The sequence below is a fragment of the Mustela erminea genome, chromosome 17 (assembly GCF_009829155.1).
Source record: "Mustela erminea isolate mMusErm1 chromosome 17, mMusErm1.Pri, whole genome shotgun sequence".
Lineage (NCBI taxonomy): Eukaryota > Metazoa > Chordata > Mammalia > Carnivora > Mustelidae > Mustela > Mustela erminea.
The window spans coordinates 3,616,593-3,640,174 of record NC_045630.1 but is presented as its reverse complement, the minus strand read 5'-3'; the positions used below and the strand labels follow the sequence as shown (position 1 = coordinate 3,640,174).

The 23,582-nt window shown below is 39.9% G+C and overlaps 2 protein-coding genes across 8 annotated transcripts in view; one reads left to right on the top strand and one right to left on the bottom strand.

Moving 5' to 3' along the window:
- DNM3 (dynamin 3) overlaps positions 1-23,582 on the bottom strand; it is a 535,131-nt gene that overhangs the window by 471,238 nt on the left and 40,311 nt on the right. The window lies entirely within an intron of this gene.
- LOC116576674 (40S ribosomal protein S2-like) lies at positions 17,662-22,026 on the top strand. Its single transcript, XM_032319168.1, is given in 6 exon segments — positions 17,662-17,810; positions 19,337-19,458; positions 20,512-20,628; positions 21,310-21,507; positions 21,510-21,548; positions 21,551-22,026. Coding segments are annotated over 6 exon segments (1,101 nt in total).

Sequence of the window (23,582 nt, the reverse complement as noted above, 5' to 3'; positions counted from 1 at the left end):
TCTCACTGTCTCTCTCTCTCTCTCTGTCTCTGCCAAATAAATAAATAAAATCTTTTAAAAAGGGGGGAGGGGCGTCTGGGTGGCTCAGTGCGTTAAGCCTCTGCCTTTGGCTCAAGTCATGATCCCAGGGTCCTGGGATCGAGCCCCACATCGGGCTCTCTGCTCAGCAGGGAACCTGCTTCCCACCCCCGCCCCGCCTCTCTCTGGCTGCCTCTCTGCCTACTTGTGATCTCTCTCTGTCTGTGTCAAATAATTAAATAAAATCTTTAAAAACAAAACAAAACAAAAAGCAAGGTGGCATGATAGTCAGCAACCATCTGGGAGCAGAAAGTTAACAAAAAGAAGTTACCACCAGAAAAATAATATTCAGAAAAACAGCACCAAATACAAAGGAAAAAATAAACAAGAAAGTGATTTTTGTTTTATGTATTTGCTACTCTCCATTCTGTGACATCAAACTATATACTATAAGACATTTCTGAAAAATTAGCCACACTATACATGTTGTTTGCCTCAGTAAGAACTTCTCTTTACAGTATTACTCTATTTTCACCCCAGTTCAACCCTTTAAAAAGGTTTTCTTAACATAACTGTTGTAGAAAATTTTCACTCAGAACACACACAAAAAAGAATACACGTAGTTTTTCACCAGTAAGAGTATTCTTATATGCCCAGTCCCTGACAGACACATGACAACCTGTCACTGAACCAACCACTGATAAAAATAATAAGAGATTTTAAGGCTTTGATCAATTTTTTAAAAACAGTTTCTCTTTTTTAACAAAGATTATCACTCCTGAACACACTTCTACAGAGTCAACAACATTCCAGGTCATTACTTTGATTTTAAGCCATTGTCCCAATTTCAGACTCTTGTCTCTAAAAGACAAAAACATTTCTCACATCAGGAATTTTGGATCTTAGAAGGTTTCAAGGTTTGTCCTTCCTGAATGTCAACAGGCCTACCACAATTCAATAAGGAGCATTTTTACTTTCAATTTACCATAGTCTGATTTTGCTTCCTGGCAATTCTGAAAGGATAATTAAAATACTCATATCTTTTAAGTAGCAGAAGAAATATATTGGACCTTTCATATTTGATTTTTAGGAATTTTTATTCTAGATTACAATTTCAATTAAAGATATTAAATGGAAAGAATACCATGTCTCAGAATAAAAAAAAAGATGAATATTTGCTACTCCAAAGCTGATAAAAATTAATGTATTCTCCAAGGTCAGAGGACAGTCTGGAATAGGGTTGCTTTAATCTTTAAAAAAATCCTGTCTATTTGTTAACCTTTTCATGATCCCACACGGCAAGAAAGACTTAAAATGGTTTGAAATGTGCTATGGAAATACAAACTTGAACTGACAGCATGAAGCTTCCTTGACATTCCCTTCTTCAAGCACCAGGTTTTCTATCCCGTCCAACGTCACATCTCCATCTCTCAGCAATTTCTGTAAGAACCATTAACTCTGGGGCATCCTCCAAACAAATAATAACAGAGTGAGAGACCCCTTGGGAAAGGCCCCATCTAAACACTTTAATTTCCAAAATTTTATTATAATGGGAAACTTTATTATAAAATATAGTTAATATTTTCTTGTTGGCATTCTTAACATACAGTACACCAAGTATTTAAACATCTCTTGAAAAAGTCTTCATTTAAAACATCAATTATTGTATTAGGCTAAAATGTAGTGATGCCCATAGTGGATATTAAAGAGGCCTGAGAACCCTGCACAAATTGTGAGCTCTTTTTTATGACTATCATCATGTCCTTGGAGATATTTTACAATGTGCCTGTCTTCACCTTTGCTCCCAGAACACTGGGAGCCACTTTCTCCATGCCGCCAGTGCGAATGCTCTAACCATGCCTTCCCGTCTAGTTCCTTCTTCGTAGTGGCATCGAGGTCAGAGAACCCCATGTAGAAGAGCTGCCTGGAAGCAGGGGTGCACTGAGTCCCACATGGGGCTCCACACTCAGTTGGCAATCTGCTTGTCTCTCTCACTCTCCCTCTGCCCTCCCCCACCCCAGCTCCTGCTCTCTCTTTCTCTCAAATAAATAAAATCTTAAGGAAGAAAAAAAAATCAGCATTGTTCACCTAAGTAACCAGCCAGCATTGTTCACCTAAGCAACCCACAGGGGCTCTGTTATGTTACCTGGCTACTCGCAGCCTACTTAATTCACCTCTCGTCTCCCAGAGCTGTCTTTTTTTTTTTTAGTGCTACACAGAAATTCAAGGATGTGTAGCACTTTCTACAACATAATACACCATGTTGCTAAATTATCAAAATTACAAAATCGAGGACAAAAGTATTTTTGCATTTCTGCATTCTGGCCAGATAAGACTACAATAAGGCTGTCTCTTATACACAACGAAGTCTATACATCTCAAAGAGGTGACAATGTACACGTCCTGTGGACTTCAGCTCTCTTGACTGGAAAAAAGCCAATTGCAAGGGCTCTTAGTACCCTCCTGTTAGACGTGAAGAAAAAGAAAGGGGTTAAGGGACTCATGCTGTCACGGAAGTTCACTAGTGACAGAATTGAGGCTATGGCTTCATATTCTGATATCTCATCCCGAGCTTTTTCTAAAGAACTCCCTCCCAAAGAAGTTAGTTACCTTATACATCAAATTCTCTCTCCAGGAATCCCTACCATTTTTGAAATTTATGTCACTAACACATTGAGAGGAACAGATCAAGAAATTTTATTCTCTACTTTTTACAGAGGTTCATCAGTTTACATTGGGAAAAAAATATTTGTTGAGATCACAGGTTAAGCAAGAGTGAGGAAGGAAGTTGGGGTGAGAGGGAAAACCGAAAGGCTCAGATCTTATCCTTTTGAGCGTGAAATAGAAACAAGTGAAGACTTAGAAACAGGATAACACTACAAAGGCACAGAGACAGAGTTAAGGCCCCATTTAGAATAGCCTGCATGCTAGTAGATAACACGGAACATCACTCCGACATATTTGAAAGAAAGATCTTGGTCCAGTTATACATTTGAGCTGAGAACCCCCTTCCTTCCCTCCTGCTCTGAGACCTCCTTGCAACCAGACTCTCTCCTACATTTTCAACCTCCCCTCTTAAGTGGTTCCTAGAGAGTGTTCCAGCTCTCCATCCATGGGGGGAAGAAACAAGCAAGCACAGGACCACCACCCTTTCCCGCCACCATCATTTCACTCATCCCCCCCCCACTCACTGTCACCCCTCACTGCTCCCTCTGTAGCCACGTTTCCTAAAAGAGGATTCTAAAATCACGCCTCCTTAAGTTCGAACACATGCCTGTGCCACTGGGCCAATCTCCTATTTCACCCTTGAAGCTGCCCTCACCAACAACCTTATTTCTAAAAGCAATGGCACTCCCAGAAGTTATCTTCCCTTGTTCTTTCAGCAAACTTGATATTGCTGACCTCTCTCTCTCTCTCCTCTCCTCTCCTCATGCTTTCTCAGCCAACCTCCTTCCCCCTGGCCCCTCCCACTCTTCCTCCCTCTCCTCCTTTCTGTGTCTTCCATTGGCCACTCTTGGATTTTTATCAGCCGTCTTCTCATTCTGCGTGTTTCATCAACTCCTTGCTAACAGTTGCCACTCATGAACCAACAGTCCTAATCTCTCTTCTGAGCTCCAAACTTCTCCTTGTTGTATCAATATATCACAAGAACTCCAAACTCATCCTGTCCCAAATGGAACACACTGCTTTCCCAGTCTCTTCCTCCTTGATTTGGGTTGTTTCTTTGTTTTTTCTTATAATAGTGCATGGCACCACCAACCAAGCAAATATCTGGAAGTTCTCCTTGATTTTCTCCCCACCCCTTACTGTCTTAACTCAAGCCCTTGTAAAGTCTGTGTTGCTGATCCTCCCGCACTTGGCAATCTCTTCTTTTGCTGTAGGCTGATCTCTGCAGCACCCTGGAGATGCCATCTTCTTGCTTACAACCTTGCCTTTGCCCAGTCTCCTCTACCTGGAGTCCCCTCCCCACTGGCCCCCAGTCGAGACTGGGGGACTAGTCGAGACTCAGCTCAGCGATCAGCCCCTCCAAGATGTCTGCTACTCTGCCGAGGCTGGCCTGTGATATCCCTACTCTGAATCCCATATTATTTGTAGAAACCTGTATCAGAGAGCCAACTACATTATGTTCGTCTATTTTCCATCTTACCGACTGTACTGGAACAAGTATGGAACCCTGTCATCCTCATGTATCCAAATTTCAGTATCATTCCTGGTCCATCATATGCCCTCAAATAATGTTTTACAAATGAATAAAAAAAATCAACCCACTGTCCACATTTCTGTGCTCCCTGGTCATTTGTTACTACGTTCAAAATCCTACCCATTCTCGATTGCCCCATTCAAATATCATTTCACGTTCGAAACCGTCCGGATTCCCACCCCATTCTCTTATTTCTCACTTCTCTTATGGTGATTAACTGCAAAGCAAAGTAAACAAAGAAATCTGGGCATTTAGTCTTCTATTATGCTACTGTTGCATTATAGGAGGCTTCAAGCAAAAGGTAATTTAATTCATCTTTTAGTTGTCGCAAAACTAGTGCTTTCCTTCCTTGGGGTCTTTAGAGGAAGGCACATTCACATCTGAAAGAAACCAAAAGCAGCACACTCGCAAAAACCTCCCCTGCACTACAACTCAGCAGCATCCCACAATCGAGCTTTCAAAAGGAGGCACAGAGCCTGTGTGTGGTGCTGCTTACGAGCCATCACATGGCAGCAGCGGGGACAACACACCAGCCCCGAGCCCGAGACAAAGAGCAGAGATGAAGCCAGCTCTGTTCCTGCTGACGCCACGGAGGCCACTGCTCTCTCGGCGGGGCTGACAACAAACAGGCCTAGGCCGGCTGCAGCCCAGCCAGGCCGGGGAGCCGAGAAGCAAGAAGCTCCCAGAGCCCAGCATCCCCACGCTGGAGGGCACTGCTGCCCTGCTTCGCTTGAGCTCCGGAGACACCTCAGCATCCCTGTCTCCTAAAAAAGTGAACAGCAGAACCTCCTTTTGTTTTTCTTTTTCTTTTTTTTAAAAGATTTTATTTATTTATTTATTTGACAGACAGAGATCACAAGCAGGCAGAGAGACAGGCAGAGAGAGAGGGGGAAGCAGGCTCGATCCCAGGACACTGAGGCCATAACCCAAGCTGAAGGCGGAGGCTTAACCCACTGAGCCACCCAGGCACCCCCAGAACCTCCTTTTCAATTAACAAGATTAAAATGAAATTGCGATTGGAAATAACATGACAGCCCCTCTCTTATCCAGGGAGGATACATTCCAAGATCTCAGGGAAGGCCTGAAGCCACGGAGAGTACGGGACCCTACATACACTGTGTGTCCTACACATACATACCTATGATAAAGTTGAATTTATAAATCAGGTACAATAAGAGATTAACAACAATAAATAATAAAATAGAATACTTATAAAAAAAAGTTGTGTGAATGTGTTCTTGGTGTTCTTTTCTTTAAGATTTTATTTATTTATTTGACACACAGAGATCACAAGTAGGCAGAGAGGCAGGCAGAGAGAGGGGGAAGCAGGCTCCCGGCTAAGCAGAGAGCCTGATGCGGGCTCAAATCCAGGACCCTGAGACCATAACCTGAGCTGAAGGCTGATCTTGGTGTTCTACACTCACCCTTCTTCCTGGGATTTGAGATGATGAAATGGCCCCATGATGAGATGAAGAATGAGAAGGGTATAGGCTCTGTGACATGGCATGAGGCTACTACTGACCTTCTGATGATCTGTCAGAGGAGGATCATCTGCTTCCAGACCACGGCTGACCACGGATAACTGAAACCGCAGAAGCAGAACTAGGGAGGAGGGCTACTGTATGAACATCCAAACAGGGGGACCTATCATACAACGGAATATACTAGAAACCACTAAGAATGGTGTAACAGAATAATTAATATGAAAAAAATCACTCTGTACTATTAAGTGAAAAATCAAATCAGCAAACCTAAATGTATAATATATAGAATACATGAATGTATATATGTGTATATATATACATTTTCAAATCACATAACATAAAAGTATAATATAACATAAGATAAATCTATACCTAAATATTAAAAGTAGTTAACTTCTAGGTAACTAGATTATGGGTAGTTTTTATCTCCTTATTATTTTATTTGTGTTTTCTAAATATACTTCAATGAACATGTATTTCTTTAATAAAGCAAAACAGGTTTCTAAAAAATGAAATCCTCTTTTTTTTAGATTTTTTTTAAATCCTCTCTTAATTAAATTTTAGAAACCTCTAAACCTTCATAAGCATATTCTGTTTTTTTTTATTTATATCCTAAAGACTTAAAATAAGTTTGTTTTTTAATCTCAGTCTTACTAGGTCTTAGAGGTAATGGAACTAGATTTATAGGATCACTAAATCCACAAAATGACATGGTATGTTCTATACAAAGCTTGCATGTGAAACATGATTCAAAATGAAAGCAATAATAAGAACTGTCCTAGTTTTAAATAATATCTTATTCAGTGGGCACCTGGGTGGCTCAGTTGAAGTGACTGCCTTCAGCTCAGGTCATGATCCTGGAGTCCTGGGTTCGAGTCCCATGTTGGGCTCCCTGCTAGGCAGGGAGTCTGCTTCTCCCTCTGATCCTCCCCCTTCTCATGCTCTTTCTCTCTCTCATTCCATCTCTCTCTCTCTCTCTCTCTCTCAAATAAACAAAATCTTAAAAAAATAATATCTTATTCAGAAAAAAAGGATGTGGGGAGCTTGGAGGGCTCAATGGGTTAAGCCTCTTTCCTCAGCTCAGGTCATGATCCCAGGGTCCTGGGATTGAGCCCCACATCCAGCTCTCTGCTCAGCAGGGAGCCTGCTTCCCCCTCTCTCTCTGCCTGCCTCTCTGCCTACTTGTGATCTCTGTCAAATAAATAAATAAAATCTTTAAAAAAAAAAAAAAGAAAAGAAAAAAAGTTCCGACAAAGTCAGAAAATCAAAGTTAAATTCTACCACTGGCCAGTTAGAACAAAAATCATATTTTTATTATGTTAATCTACAAACTATAGAAAATGCCAGATTGTTCGCAGTAAAGGAAGTTGCTGTCAGATGTTAGATTCTATCTTCACATTAATGAGTGAGATGATTTGAAAAGATTCATTTTTTTATTCATTTAGCAGATATTTATTAAGCAAGCATTCACTATGAAATAGCATGTGCTAATTTAGGTTTTCAACCAAAGAACAAATTATCCACATCATGTCCCTTATTTTGTATCAAAAGCTTGACAAAAGATAGACATGATTATTCACTACTGTCAAATCTCTGACATCAGTTCTACTCATTCTCTTTTTAAAAATTTTTTAAATAAATAATAAATAATAATAAAGGGCCACCCTTAACATCTGTGGAGTAGGATAATAGCTTAAGTTGGTGAAGAAAATAAAAAAGTCTTCAAATAAAGGATTGGGGGAGGTGAAGTTCATATTAATTAGAGAAAGGAACACAGTATGCAATTTAAATTAGACATTTGGAAGGGGCAAAACAAACCCTATTTCATGAAATTCTTCTTTGTTTTTTATCTATTGTTCTTTTTTAATGTACACACTTGACAAAATAAAAAAAGATGGCGACTTTACATCCACTGTCAAAGTCTGGAGGGTTTTGTTTGTATGTTGCTTTTTAACTGACTTATGAAATTCGGCTGTCTGGAAGCCACTGGTTCCAAGAGCATTTTAGCCACCCATTTTGGCTGATCTATAATCTGGAACCCTGCCCCTAACACAATGTCACGCATGTAGAAAATGCTCAAAAATTATTTGCTGATGAAGAAATGTAGCCCTGTTTCATACAGAAGATGTGGCTTGGGGATCACTTGAAGATGGTGCAAAAAAAGTAAGATTTGAAGAAGGTTTAAAAATGAATCCAAACATAAAGCTATTTATATATATATATATAAATATATATATATATATAATAAAAACCCTAAGGTATAAGTAAAGGAGGCTGGTCCTAGAGAGCGAAATTTCCCAACGCCACATACTAGTTTGTAATTCATTAACACTAGCTAAAATCTTAACACTGGGTAGGATATATTTGGATGAGTATCTACTCTTCTTTGAAAATGCAAATAATTTGGAGAAGATTAAAGAATGCAACCATCTGACATGACTGTTGTACCAGAAAAATTACAGGAATTTTATCATAGTGCTTATTAAATATATAAAATATAATCATATACTTAAGGTTATGAGATATCTTTATGATAACATAAAACTCACTTTATGTACCCACATATAAATAATACACTGGCTTACATTTCAGATTATATTAGATTGAATCTCCAAAAACCTTTGATTTTTTAATCAAAATTAGTCAAATATTAAACAACTAAAAATAATTTGGGGGTATATGCCACTGTAGTGATGAATACATGTTACTATATATTGTCAAAACCTATAAAACTTTACAGCACAAAGAGTGAAGCTAAAGGCATGCATTTTTTTTTTATCATTAAAGACCCCAGAATGGAATGCAGAATGTGATAAAACACTCTAACTGTATTACAAATGCATGAAACAACCTCACTGAAAGGTGTAGAGGGGTAAGTGCTGACCTAAGTGAGTGGAAATGAGTGAAATCTGCAAGAGTAAAGGCAAAAATGAATCTCGTATAATAAGCCAGTATTCTCGCTAATAAAGCTGGATTCTTACCTGCCCCAGGGATACAAGTTAACAGTCCTGTTACTGCTATCCGTGTGAACTGGAATGAACAATGAAGTAAATAAATAGATGGCCAGAGCCAAGTTTCTTACTGTTGGAATGAGAAAACACAAACCAGCAAGAAGAGCAGGCTAGAATTACCCATGTGGCAACCGGTTAGAGTTGGCGATATCAATATGAACTCATTTAATTTAACATAAATGCAGATGGTCATGTAAGAAATATTTATAAATATGTGTCTATACACAGGTTATATATACACAGACATACACACACATATAATCTCCCTGATCTGTCCGTTGAGAGGGCCTCGGAGCAACTACATACCAGCAGCAATGAGTGCAGCATAGCATCTTGGTTGCTAATACCATTCTCCATAAAAGGAACCAGAGCTCCTTGGAGAAATAGCTGATTCTGGAACAAGGGCAGGAAATAGAAAAGATGAACCTGGAGCATCTTACAGTGATAGAAAGCAGAGAAGTGCTCAAAACACACACGTGCACACACGCCAGTGATGGAAGTTCGTCAAAGGGATGCAGGAGGTGACTGAAAGAGCTCTCGAGGGAACAGTCTGAGCAACGAAATGAATGGATTACAATCCGAAGTATAAAATAAATAACCATGAGTCCATTTTGGTATAAATAAATGACTAAATAAATAAATAAATAAATGGAGAGGAAACAAAGCTGCCATGCAGAAGAAGTCCAAGTAATTTACACAAACAATCCACCTTCAGGAAGAGAACGCCCACTCCTTCGGTATAGTGACCTCCTCCCACCGAATCTAGTAGGGACAGGAAGAGACCCAGCAAGCATTAACTCAGTCAGATGCTACTGGTCAACACCCGTAGTAACAAGTCATGCTGGGTACCCGGCGGTTCTGTCAGTTAAGTGTGACTCTTGACTTCGCTCTAGTCAAGATCTCAGAGTCATGAGATCAAGCCCCACGTAGGGCCCTGCACTCACTGGGGACTCTGCTTGAGATTCTCTCCCTCTCCCTTTGCTCCTTCCCCCTGTGCACATGAGCACATGTATGCTCTTGTCCTCTCTCTCCAAAATAAATAAATAAATCTTTAAACAAAATAGTAATAAATCATGCCAATATTACATCTCTTTGATATGATGTAATGAAAAGGGCAATTTCCCTCTGTCGTCTTTCACCCAAAAACATATAACCCCATGATAAAAACATCAGACAAATTCTGATTGAGAGACATTCCACCGAATACCTGATTGGTACTCAATACTATTGATATCATCAAAAATAAGAGAAGTCTGGTAAGTTGTCATAGTTAGGAAGGCCCTAAACAGACTTGGTCACCAAGTACAGTAAGCTATCCTGGACAGACTCCTGGAACAGAAAAAGGCCAGGAGGTAAAAACCAAGAAAATATGAATAAAATATAGACTTTAATTAATAAAAAAATACATCCATATTGGTTTGATAATTGTAATGAATGTACCGTACTCACGTAAGATTTTTAACAGTGACAGAAATTGGGTGTGGGGTATATGGGAGCCCTCTGTACTCTGTCATTTTTCTGTAAGTCTAAAACTCTTCTAAAATTAAAAGATATTTAAAATTAATTTGGGAGGAGCTGAGATATCTACTGCATATGACAATTATCCAATTTATAACTCCAGCCCCATTCCTAATACTATATATTGGCATCAACCACCTCCAGCTTTCTAAATGGGAAACTCAGATCTGATGTTTTGTCATTACAGTCCCTTCACTTTGATACTTTTTAGCTCTTGGATAGATTGTGGCCATCCCAGCAATTTGGTTGCAAAACCATATAAAGTCAACTACATAGAAAGATTTTCAGAAACTCATATATTTTTAAGAACCAGACTTTTCAACAACCATGTAGAGTGACTTTTAGAAACTATGTCTTGTCTATTGTTATTTTACCTTCAGTTCAGAATGCATCGCTGCTTACGTATTGCTTCTGTGATTAGTGTCTTATGATCAAGACCAAAAAGATGTCCTCCTAGATAGATTTATACACACCCTTCCCCTCCAAACACACACAGACAGAAATGGGAGTTATTACTATTCTAGTGTGAATTAAGGTCACTCTATAAATCTCAAATTTATTTTGCAGAAGCAGTGTCAAAAAAAAAGTGCCAACTTAATTTCTTTCCCCATTGGAAGTTGCTTATAAGTTAATTCAACTGACATTGAAAACTTCATATGAATTCTTTTCAATTCAGAGAGTCAAGGAGTAGCTGATACCATTATTCTAACTTTGAATATGTTATGTTAAATGCATATTTTAAAGCCAGTTTTACTACAGGAAAGTCACCAAGTCAATTTTAAATAAATTTGATTATGTTTTATCTCTAGGAAAGCATCTGTTAGTTTTCTAGGAAAATGAATCAACGAGCCTTTTTTTTCTACTTGGCCAGAATTGCTACTTCTATATAAATTCATGAAATAAGTACTTCCATGCAAGGCTGAAGATAGCTTTAAAAAGCCAAATCTTAAAATAAAACTGGAAAATAGATTCACTATGAACATTATTTTTAGCATCCCTCTTACAGTACAATATCAATCTAAGCTTTAAACATGGCCTTACAAAAGGGGTTGCTGCCAGGCTCTATTCTTCTCTTTTGACGTGAGCTATAAAGAATTTGAACATAAAATGTAAATGAGAATGCACGGCCAAATAAATAGCTCATTTTAAGGTGCTACATATCATATCAGCTTTGGAAGAGAGGTTTGATAAGGGGTCCCCAGGCATTTTTAAGGTGCTCTTAATGTTCAACTACCCCTCTCTTCCTCTGGTCCCTTAACTGATAGATCCCCACACCGAGAACAGACATCTGCAGAACTGTGTCCATGACCATCATTTGATTCATCGATCTTACTACAAATAATTAGGGATGATTTGTAGACTCAAGGCTGGTAACCCCACCAATTTTTTCTTATACCCTCATTCTCAGCATTCGGTATCACTAAAAATCTATAAACTGTGACAAGTGAATCCTAATCAGAGGAAGACAAAATGAGGCTTAAACTCAGATCAGGATGGCCTACTCCACATCCAGACATCCACACAAGCACACTGGCCACACCAAACACAGTAAATAGTAACACTAAAAACAAAGACACTCAAACCCAAATGTTTTACCTCCTACATCTGTCCCTGGTGTTGTTCAGTCAGTCTCTGCAGTGCATTTCCAGTAAAGAGTAGTTTTAAGAGGCTCTTCATCTTCCCTAATCAGAGACCATATCCTCTACTACCTTCTGGAAGGAGCTTCAATTTTAACAAGCAAACCAGAGTCCATTCTCTTGTGTTTAATTTGTTTATATTGGTTTATTTGCCCTAAACTTTTCACAAATCTCAGATAATTCCCAGTTTTAGCCTTCCTAACATTTCATAACTAAACTTTCACAGGAATTCTTTTCCTGTCACACCCAGGGAGTAGCTAGTTCCCCTGTTCTAACTTTGAACTATGAATATTAGATGAATATTTTAAAGCCAATTGTGCTATTCGGGAAAGTCACAAACCCCACTTTAAATAAATGCTACTCTTGTATTTTTCCTTAGAGACATATTCCTTCCTTGATAGTTTGTATATTTCCTGTGACCTTTGTGCTCACAGGACTGTCTATATCGCGGGCTTTGTTAGATAAAATACCTTGCCTGTAAGCTTTCTCTACCGTTTAGACTCTTCATAAGTAAATCATCAGAATTACATTTTTTTATTATCAGCCACCTTCATAGGTCACAGTTCCTTTAAAATATCTACTTTTTCTCTGAACTTCTTAAAATCTACTTTTTCTTTTGAGAGGGATCTCAAGTGAGGGGTGGGGCAGGGCTGAGCAAGAGGGAGAAAGAGAAATTAAACAGGCTACATGCTCAGTGGGGGGCTCCATTTTAGGACCCTGAGTTTGTGACCTGAGTGGAAATCAAGGGTTGGACACCTAACTGAGTCACCCAAGCACCCCCAAATCTACTTTTTAAAAATGATATGCAGTACCACCTTGCCTTGACATTATAAATTCTAATAAGGTCAACTTTCCCAGGATTCCTTTTAAGGCCATGTCAACAATATATTATTTGTTAGTCATTGAAAGACACAGAATTATAATTCTCTCCACTGGCTTCGTCCACCTTCAAAGAGATGACACTATTGGCAAGATAAAAGGAGAATGCATCAGATGTTCTGGCTTAATGATAACTCATATGTGTATAGCACTATTTTCAAAATATTTTCACATGCATTATCACACATTTAATTCTCACAATAAACTTAGAAGTTTGGAAAAGCAGATGTTATTGCCTGAAAGCTAAAAACAGTTAAAATAATTTACTTAAGGCTACAAGGCCAAGCAAATGGAAATTGATACCTATTGAGTGGTTTGTTCCATTATAATGCCTTCCTCTTCTTTTAGCAGAATCAGACTTGTAGTCAACAATAAGATACTAGAAGTTCCCCATGCCTATTAGTTCTTGCATCTATGCTAGTATTATAATCTATATTAAGAATTCTTAGTTGTTTCTTTTTTTTTTTTAAGATTTTCTTAACCAATCTCTCCACCCAATGTGGGGTTCAAACTCACAACCCTGAGATCAGGAGTCACATGTTCTACAGTGAACCGGCCATGTGCCCCAGAACTCTTAATTGTTTTGAATAGCTACAGTTTGCTCTCTGGGAAAGTGATGTTTCCCATCCACTCAGAAAAATGAACCTCATAGGACCTTGGTTTTATTACCAGCTCTACTATCTTTTCACTGTATAAGCCTGGGAATTGGCTTCAAAACTCCATTGCAAATATTACTAATTTTGCACATTTCACAAGCAAATGTCTTTCCTAATCATAAAGAAAAACAAAAATCCCTCCACATTCTTAACATATAATGATAATAACCAGCTGATTTCTAACATGGGTAATATAATAAGAAAAAAAAAAAAGAAATACTAAGGGGAAAAAAAAGAAAAAGAAAGTAGAAAATAACCAAGAATTTCTTGTTCACATGGGTATTAAAATATAAGACACATCACAGAAAGCATAATAGAATCACAGCCCTTTTTAAAATTAATCAGATTGTAAGGATTGGTTTATATATATTCTAAAGGTTCCATTTGTTTCAGTTGGGAAAAAAAGACAATGGGAAAAAACTACATTAGCAGGACACTCCTTAAAATAACTTAATAATTTAGTAATAATATATTAACAGTGAATGAAATAAATATCAACTCTTTTGAAATATTGACAAGATACATACACATTTATACATACGTAGTTTGCATAAATGTGTTTATAAATTATCAAAGAAATGTTAGAAGTAGAAATTTGTGAAAGAATCACCTATTTAGGGGCACCTGGGTGGCTCAGTGGGTTGAAGCCTCTGCCTTCGGCTCAGGGCATGGTCTCAGAGTCCTGGGATCGAGCCCTCCATAGGGCTTTCTGCTCAGCGGGAAGGCTGCTTCCCCCTCTCTCTCTGCCTGCCTCTCTGCCTACTAATCATCTCTGTCTATCAAATAAATAAATAAAATATTTTTTTAAAAAAAGAATCACCTATTTAACCAAGTAAATAAAGCACAACAAAAATAAATACAAGATTAACCTTTTTTATGGATCCGACAGTTCACTGGGAAAAGATCCATAAAGGATAGAATGATTGGTGCAGCACAGGGACAATAGCTGATGGTGTTGTAAGAGCATCGCATGATGGCAGATGGTAGCTGATGAGAACAAAGGCAAAATAAATGTAAATAAAACTAAATTTCTTTATAACTTGCAGCCATTGACAAGCACTTGAGACCCTCTCAGTGACATTCCTCAAGGAACTCACAATTGCCTTAAAGTTAATGCTTTGCTAGAGGCAAAAAGCAACCTTAGCTTGACAAGGTTGGTCCCTCCAGGGTTCTGTAAGTCTTCTTTAACAGACGAAAACCCTTTTGAAAACTTCTTTTATCTCCCCCACTCCCAATTTAAAGGTACACAGTCAATCACTCCTCACAATCCCAGGGCAGCTCTTTCTGCTCATGGGTCCTGTTCCATACTTTAACCAAAAAAAAAAAAAAAGAAAAAGAAAAAGAAAAAAAGAAATCTTTTTTTACCCAGAAAATGGCTCAAGAATTCTTTTTGGAACGCTAACTCCCAGTCCACCTCACATCGACAGCTACACTTGTGGGGAGCATAGCATAACACAGAGATTGCTGAATCACTGTGTTTTATTAACTAAATCTAATGTAACATGGTATGTCAACTATACTGAAAAAAGAAGAGGAAGAATGGAACGATTTTGCTACTCTGATAGACCCTGGCAATGATAAAGGTAAACCAAAGGACTTACTTTAAGGAAATGACTAAGAGGGGCACCTGGGTGGCTTAGTCCTTGGGCCTCTGCCTTTGGCTCAGGTCATGATACCAGGGTCTTGGGATCAAGCCCCACATCAGGCTCTCTGCTTTTCCCTCTCCCACAACCCCCTGCTTATGCTCCTGCTCTTGCTTTCTCTCTCTGTCGAAAAATGAATAAAATCTTTATAAAAATTAAAAATAAATAAAGACTAAGAATTGGCTTTAGAGTTAATACAACTGTGAAAACTATAGACAACCTTTTAAATATTAGATGTAAACAAAATTTTAAAAGATTATGTTCCAGAACGTATACTTTATGTAAGATTTAATTTATTTATTTGACAGAGAGGGGGAGGGAGAAGCAGACTCCCCGCTGAGCCAGGAGCCTGAGGCAGGACCCAATCCCAGGTTTTTTGTTTTGTTTGTTTGTTTTTAAGATTTTATTTATTTATTCGAATGTGTACTTTGTATAAACAGAGAAGAGACACTCTGTATTTAGAAGTAATGGTCACTAGTTCAGGGATATTATAGTCTTTAGGTTCTGATTCCAGTGTGACCTTGGGCAAGAGAACTTTCACCCAAATAACCTTATTTTTTAAATGATGGTATAGGATTGGATAACTTCTAAAGTCCTAATACCTCTAGAATCTTGTGATTCTAGGAATAACAGTGTAAGGCCACCAGCCTGAATGTAATCAATTTTAGACCTCCAGTAGGAAATAGGAAGTTTCTTTTCCACACCCCAGAGGTAATTGGCTTTTCTCTCACAGCAACACATCTCCAGTAATTCAACTGCTTGATAAATTTACTTTCTCCTCCTTTTCATGATAATGTGTTATTATCCAATCATAACACATTTCAATATAATTCTATTATAACCAATGGGAAATAACTTTCTCGTAAGAAGATGTGTAATGCGTCTTTCAAACATTAAGCCAGCAAAGATCAGTGTGTGTCAACTTGCAAAAACAATTCAGCTTCAAGAGAGCTGTGTGAGCCTGAAGAAATGCTAACCCGGCAGTCATTAGCCAAATAGCTTGTAAATGAAATTGCTACACACATGTTCATTGCTAATGATTTCTTAACTTAATCTTCAGAGTGTAAGACTAAAACTTTTATGTCTGCCCTTTCTTATTTCAAATTCAAGCCACAGCCAGAACACAATAACCTTTGATTCTAACTCTTCTGTGAAGGACTCCCATATCATTCCAAAATTCCTAAAAGCACAATGTAAATAACAAAGCAAAGGTAATTTTCCATGTAACAAGTTACTGACCAATGGGATTCTTTAAAGAAGAGGGAGGCAGGCAGAAAAGAGGAGGAGACAAAAGAAAGTATCACTGAAATTCATTTTAGCCACAGTAACACAAGCCCCCCAGTTGCTTCTTATACAAGCATACCCCCTTTTAATGCTTTGTTGCATTTTTTTTTTTAACAAATCGAAGGTTTGTAGCAACGCTGTGTCAAGGAAGTCTATCAGAGCCAATTTTCAAACAGCATTTGTTTATTTCGTGTCTCTATGTCACAGTTCACTAATTCTTAAAATATTCCGAACTTTTCCATTGTTATTATATTTGTTACAGTAATCTGTGACCAGTGATCTTTGATGTCACTATTGGAATTGTTTTGGAGCACTAAGAACTGCACCCGTGTAAGGAGACAATAAACTTAATCCACGAATGTCCCATGCCTCCTGACCGCTCCATTCACTGACGACGCTTCCCTGCCATTCTCCCTGGCCTCTGGCCTCCCTAATCCCTAAGACAAAACAATGCTGAAATTAGGCCAACTAATAACCCAACAACGGTCTCTCAGTGTTCAAGTCAAAGAAAGAGCTGCACATTGTTCAGTTTAAAGCAAAAGCTAGAAATGATTAAACTCAGTGAGGAAGGCATGCCGAGAGCTGAGACAGGCCAAGAGCTGAGATAGGCCGAGAGCTAGGTCCCTTGCTCCAGGCAGCCAAGTTGTGAATGCAGAAATTTAAAGTGCATATATAAGTACAACAATGATAAGAAAGTGAAACAGCTTGGGCTGCCCGGGTAGCTCAGTTAGTTTAAGTGGCCAGCTCTTGGTTTCAGCTCTGGTCATGAACTCAAGGTCTTGGGAACCAGCCCCACGGTGGGCTCCACGCTCAGCCGGGAGCCTGCTTGTCTGCTCTCCCTCTGCCCCTCCTCACAGTGCGCGCATATCCACACGGCCTCTCCCTCTCTTTCTCAAATAAATAAATCCTTTTAAAAAAAGAAAAGAAGATAAAACAGCTTTATTGCTGATAAGAATAAAGCTTTAGTGGTCTGGATAGAAGACCAAACCAGCCCTTTCTCTTAAGAGAATGAATTAGGGGACCCCCCGGGTGGTTCAGTCCGTTAAGCATCTGCCTTCGGCTCAGGTCATGATCCCAGGGTCCCGGGACTGAGTTCCACGTCAGGATCCTTGCTCAGCATGGAGCCTGCTTCTCCCTCTGCCTGCTCTGCCTGAAGCTCTCGGTGCTTCTGCTCTCAATCTGACAAATAAATAAATATAATCTTAAAAAGAGAGAAAGAGAATGAATTAGACCAAAGCCTAATCCAAGAGCAAGGCCCTAACTCTCTTCAATTCTGTGAAGACTCAGGGAAGTGTGTTAGGTGCTCAAGACAAATCTGAAGCCCGCAGAGATGGGCCGGCGAGGTAGAAGGAAGAGGAGCCGACCCCCTAACATACAGATGCAAGGACAAGCAGCCAGTGCTGACAGAGAAGCGCCAGCAAATCATCCGGAAGATGGAGCTAAGATAATTAATGCAGGTGGTTATGAGGGAGCAGAAGGGTAGCTGAAGACAAAGCATAAACTGACCCCTGCAACCTCCCCCCAGCCCCCCTTCTCCTGGGTGGGACATGCACGGTATTCTTCTAGGAAGCTCCCTACTGTCTTAAAGTTAATGCTTTACTAGAGGGTAAAACCACCTTAACTTGACTATGGCCAAGGCAGGCCTCTAGAATCTTGTAGGTCATCTTCTTTAGCATATGGAAGTTCTTTTGAAAACCTCCCTTTTTCCTTACCTGCCCCAGCTCCATAGTGTATGATCAATTGCCCCTGACAACCCCAGTGCAGCTCTTTCTGCCCACAGGTCCTCCCTGTGCTTTAATAAAACCACTTTTTTTGCACAAAGACATGTCAAGAATTCTTTCTTGGCCTTCGGCTCTGGACCTCCACCCCACCACACCTCACCTCTATTCCAAAACTACATCATTTACACTAAACAACAGATTTTCAGTGTAGATGAAATAGTCTTTTTCGGGAATATGCCATCTAGGGCTTTCATAATTAGAGAAGTCATTATCTGGCTTCAACGCTTCAAAGGACACACTGACTCTCTCATTAGCGGCTAATACAGCTGGTGATTTTATGTCGAAGCCAGTGCTCGCTCACCATTCCGAAAATCCTAGGGCACTTAAGAATTAAGCTTAGGGGCACCTGGGTGGCTCAGTGGGTTAAGCCTCTGCCTTCGGGTCAGGTCATCATCTCGGGATCGAGCCCCACATCAGGCTCTCTGCTCAGCAGGGAGCCTGCTTCCTCTTCTCTCTCTGCCTGCCTTTCTACCTACTTGTGACCTCTGTCAAATAAACTAAAAAAAAAAAAAAAGAATAAAGCTTAATCTACTCTCCCTGTGCTCTAGAAAATGGAACCACAAAGTCTATAGAACAGTACATCATCTGTTTACAACAAGGTTTACTGAATATTCTAAGCCCTGTTGAGACCTATTTTAACCCCAGTTGAGACCTACTGCTCAGAAGAATGTTCCTTTATTCCTAATGTTCCTTTCAGAATATTACTGCTCATTGACAGTATAGCTGATCACTCAAGAGCTCCAATGGAGACGTAAGATGTGATTCATGCATCCACTCTGCAGGCCATAAATCAAGTCGTCATTTTTACCTTTCAAGTCTTCTTATTTAAGAAATACATTTCATACAGTTAGAGCTGCCATAGATAATGATTTCTGTGATGGATCTGGGCAGAGTCAATTGAAAACTTCTCGGAAAAGATTCGTCATTCAAGATGCCATTAAGAACAACTATGATTCATAGGAAAGGTCAAAATCCCAAGATGAATATGAGTTTGGAAGAAATCGATTCCAACCCTCATGGATGACTTTGAGAGATTCAAGACTCCAGAGGCGGAAGGAACTGTAGACATGGTAGACGTAGCAAGAGAACTAGAATGACAAGTGGAGCCTGAAGATGGGACCAAATTGTTGGAATCTCTTGATAAAACTTGAACGGATGGTGAGTTGTTTCCTAGAGATGAGCCAAGAAAGTGGTTTCTTGAGACAGAATCTGCTCCTGGTGAAGATGCCGTGAAGATAGCTGCCATTACCACGAGGGATTTAAAACCTACACGTCGTTGCCAACGCAGTGGCAGGATGAGAATGCAGTGATTCCAATTACGAAAGAAGTTCTGCTGTCGCACAATGGTACAGAACAGCAACACATGCTTCAAACTGCCATGAAATTAAGACTCAACTCATACAGGAAATCTCGCTGTTGTCTTATTTTTAAAAACTGCCACAGCCTCCCCAGCCTTCAGCAACCACCACCCTGACTGAGTCAGCTGCCATCGACGTCAAGGCAAGACCCTCTCTCCGCAAAAACAAAACTTGCTGAAGGCTCAGGTGAGAGTTAGCATTTTTCAGCAATAAAATATTTTTAATTGAGGTATATGCAATTTTTAGGCATAAGGCTACTTCACAGTTAATAGATTACCGTGGAAGGTAAACATAACTTTTATACATACCAGAAAACCAAAAACTTCATTTGACTCGTGTTATTGTGATATTCACTTTGTTGAACTGCTCTGGACTAGAAACAGCAGTAACTCAGAGGTATGTCTGATCTGCTTTGCCCCCAGGCTTTCTATCTCTAAAACTGTTTCAAATGCTTCACTATGCTGAACTTCCATTATGATCCCCTCTAGTCTATACACATTAAATTCATAAACACTAAAGTCCCGTGTAACTTGGTACTCATTTCTTTTTCTTTTAAAGATTCTATTTTTATGTAGTCTCCACACCCAATGTGGGGCTCAAACTCACAACTCTGAGATTAAATCACACATTCTACCCACTGAGCCAGCCAGTTGCCCCATACTCACTTCTTTACTATCCAGGGGGCTCTGCGACTAATCATTTAGACTACAGGTAAGAGACTTTACCATTTCTATAGGAAAAGCAGCTTAACAACTTGACATATTTCCTAAACAAGAGATTATAATCTCACAAAGTTGCTATATATTAACAAGAACCAATATTTCAGTTCATATCTCACAATGGAAACATCACATTCATTTACTGCCATAAAATACAATAAGTTAAACAGCTATTTAGTAGTTTTTTAGTTCATTATATTCCCGAAGTCATTTGATTTAATCAAAACTCCCAGAATTCCAGTTAAGACCCGTCCAGCCCCTGGAAGAGTCCCACTACTGTCAATAAGGTTTTGCCCTCTTAATGCTCTTGGGAACCCCACAGCCATCATGTCAACAAGTTCAAGCAGCCCGCTGAAGAGTAAGAAACCGCAAGAGAATAACAGCAGTGTCCCAGTCACCAGCCAGCCAGCCTCTACTGATCCAGCAGCTGTCCCTATGAGTGAGTCCCAGCAAAAATCAGCTGAGCCCTGCTGAGCAAAGCCCGAACCGCTGATTCCACAAGATCATGAGCTGCATAAATGGCTGCTACCCTAAGCCACTAAGTTCTGATGTGATTTGTTGCAGCGCAAAGTCTAACTGATAGAAAACTCAAAGCCTTGTAGGGAAGCCAGAGTTGTATACAAGAGAACACAGAACAGCACGAGGGCGGCAATATGGCCCCAAGGATAAGAGTCACGGATGATTTGGAGGAGCCGGTGATTGCCGGGCTGGGTGCGTGTGGAGGATTACAAGACACTGTTAGGAAAAGAATCACACAGAAGATGATGCATATTATTTTCCTTCATTCTGAGGAAAAGAACCACTTCGGGAGCTGACAGACTTACCCAACCTCTGCTTCCTCCATTGTTAATACAAATCCCCCAGAGGGAATGCCAGAACCAAATCACCATCTGTGGGCTACTGTTTCACTGGGAAACCACAGACTAGTCTTCCAACCAAAAAGTCTCTCTCTCAGACCCCAAGGAGTTTCACTAAGACTGAAATCAGCTTCTTCTCTGAGAAAACACCAAACGGTGGATGAAGGGCTAGGGGACCCTGGAATGCAAGGCCACAGATCTGGCATCTGGGGCTAGAGTTGCAGCTATGGTAGGGCGGGGTGGAGGCCACAGAGCTTGAAGAGCTCAGGGAGGCAAGAGTGAAGACAAGGAGTGGATCCCGGTCACCACACTGGGCCCCCTGGTTAAGGACACAAAGATCAAGTCCCTGGAGGGGATCTATACCTTCTCCCTGCCCATCAGAGAATCTGAAATCACGGACTCTTTCCCAGGCGCATCCCTCAAGGATGAGGTTTTGAAGATCAGGCCTGCACAAAAGCAGACCATGCTGCCCAGCGGACCAGGTTCAAGACATTTGTTGCCATCGGGATTACAGTGGACATGTCGGGCTGGGTGTTAAGTGCTCCACGGTGGTAACCACTACCACCCATGGGGCCACCATCCTGGCTGAGCTTTCCATGTGGCAAGCCTACCAGGGGAACAAGATCAGCCCACCCAATGCTGTCCCAGGCAAGGTGACCGGCTGCTATGGGCTCTGCTGCGCTCCCAGGGGGCCTCACTGCGCTCCCAGAGGTATGGTCTCAGCCTGTGTGCCCAAGAAGCTCCTGATGATGGCCGGTGCTGACAACTGCTACACTTCAGCCAGGGGCAGCACTGCCACATGGGGCAACTTTGCCACGGCTATCTTCAACGCCATTTCCAAGACCTACAGCTGTGTCACCCCTGACCTCTGGAAAGAGACCATGTTCACCAAGTCTCCCTATCAGGGATTCACCGACCATCTTGTAAAGACCCACACCAGGCTGCTGCTGTGGCCACCACATACAAGAAAAATAAAGTGAACTAAAGCTTGTTTAAGGACACCTGGGTAGCTCAGTTGGTTGAGCATCTGCCTTCAACTCAGGTCATGATCCCAGTGTCTCGTGATCAAGTCCTGCCTCAGGCTCCTTGCTCAGCGGGGAGCCTGCTTCTCCCTCTGCCCGCTGGGCAGTTCTCGCGCTCTCTCTCTTTCCCTCGCTGGCAAATAAACAAATAAAATCTTCAAAAAAAAAAAAAGACTGAAGTCAGGCAAGACCTTGAAGATGCAGCCAAGTTGAACATCTGTTTAACTCAGCTACGTTCAGTTCCCTGTGATCTCCCAGAAGTCAGGCTGAGAAAATGACAATGCACTGTCACTGCAGGTGGCAGGACAAGCACTCAGAGCAGACAGATACATTGGCACATCGAGAGAGAGCGAATCCTTATCTAGAAAGAAGCTCCAAAACTCAAGACTGGAATGTCCTGAGCTTCTGAAACAATTCAAATGCCCAACAATAAGACGGTATTTAAATACATGTTAGTGTAACTGTAATGAAGAATATAAGGAAGCTACTAAAAATATCCTTTCCAAGAGCCTTCAATGACTTGGGAAATTCTCATAAAATCAGATACAAAAATTGTGTATATACAATGATCCCTATTATGTAAAAAAATAAATCATAGGGAGAAAAAAAAGTAAGTTTGCCTAAATGTCTATAGTAACCGTGGGTACCAGGATCATGGGTGAATGTTTTCTTTCTTACATATTTCCACATTTTTTAAACTAAAATATAAACTCATGTGCTTCAAAAATTGAATCATACAATTCAAAATTAAAAGTCTATATAACAACTGGCCTATACTCTTCAAAAAATATGAATGTCATGAAAGAAAAGGAAAGGCTAGGAAACTGGGTTTTTTAAACTTTTTTTAAGTTTTATTTAAGTAATCTCTACACCCTACAAGGGGCTCAAATTCATGACCCCAAGGATCAAGAGTTGCACATTCCTCTGACTGAGCCAGCCAGGTGCCGCTAGGAAATTATTTTAGATTAAAGTAAACTAGAAACCTAGCTCTATGGTACCATTTGTCCTCTGCCTGAAGTCTCCTATTACCTCATCTGAAATTTCTCAGTCCTATAAATTTGCCCAAGTGTATAACCATCAAGTGCACCTCTTGGGCCCTCCACCTAGTTCTACATGAAAAAACAAAACTGGACAGGAGAATTTTCATATTAAATAGCATTGTCCATACATTGTTCATGTCCTCAAATTTTAAGATCCTAAAAGAAATGGCTATATCTTAAGTATATTCTACATTACACTTGATGTATATTTAATATTATGATCACAAAATTAAAGAAGTTTACATCTTGGAAAACCCACATCATCAAGAATTAATTCCATCTTACATATGAATAATAGTTGGTGGTATAAGTGATAGGACAGTAAACAAATGTTTTATAAGGAACTGACTGAAAAACGAAATAAATTAGTATATCATGAATGTAACTATATTATTACACAATTACTAAGAAAAGTCAAAGGACAGCATTACAACTGTTCTTAATAAGATAATTTCAATAAATATTATTGTACTT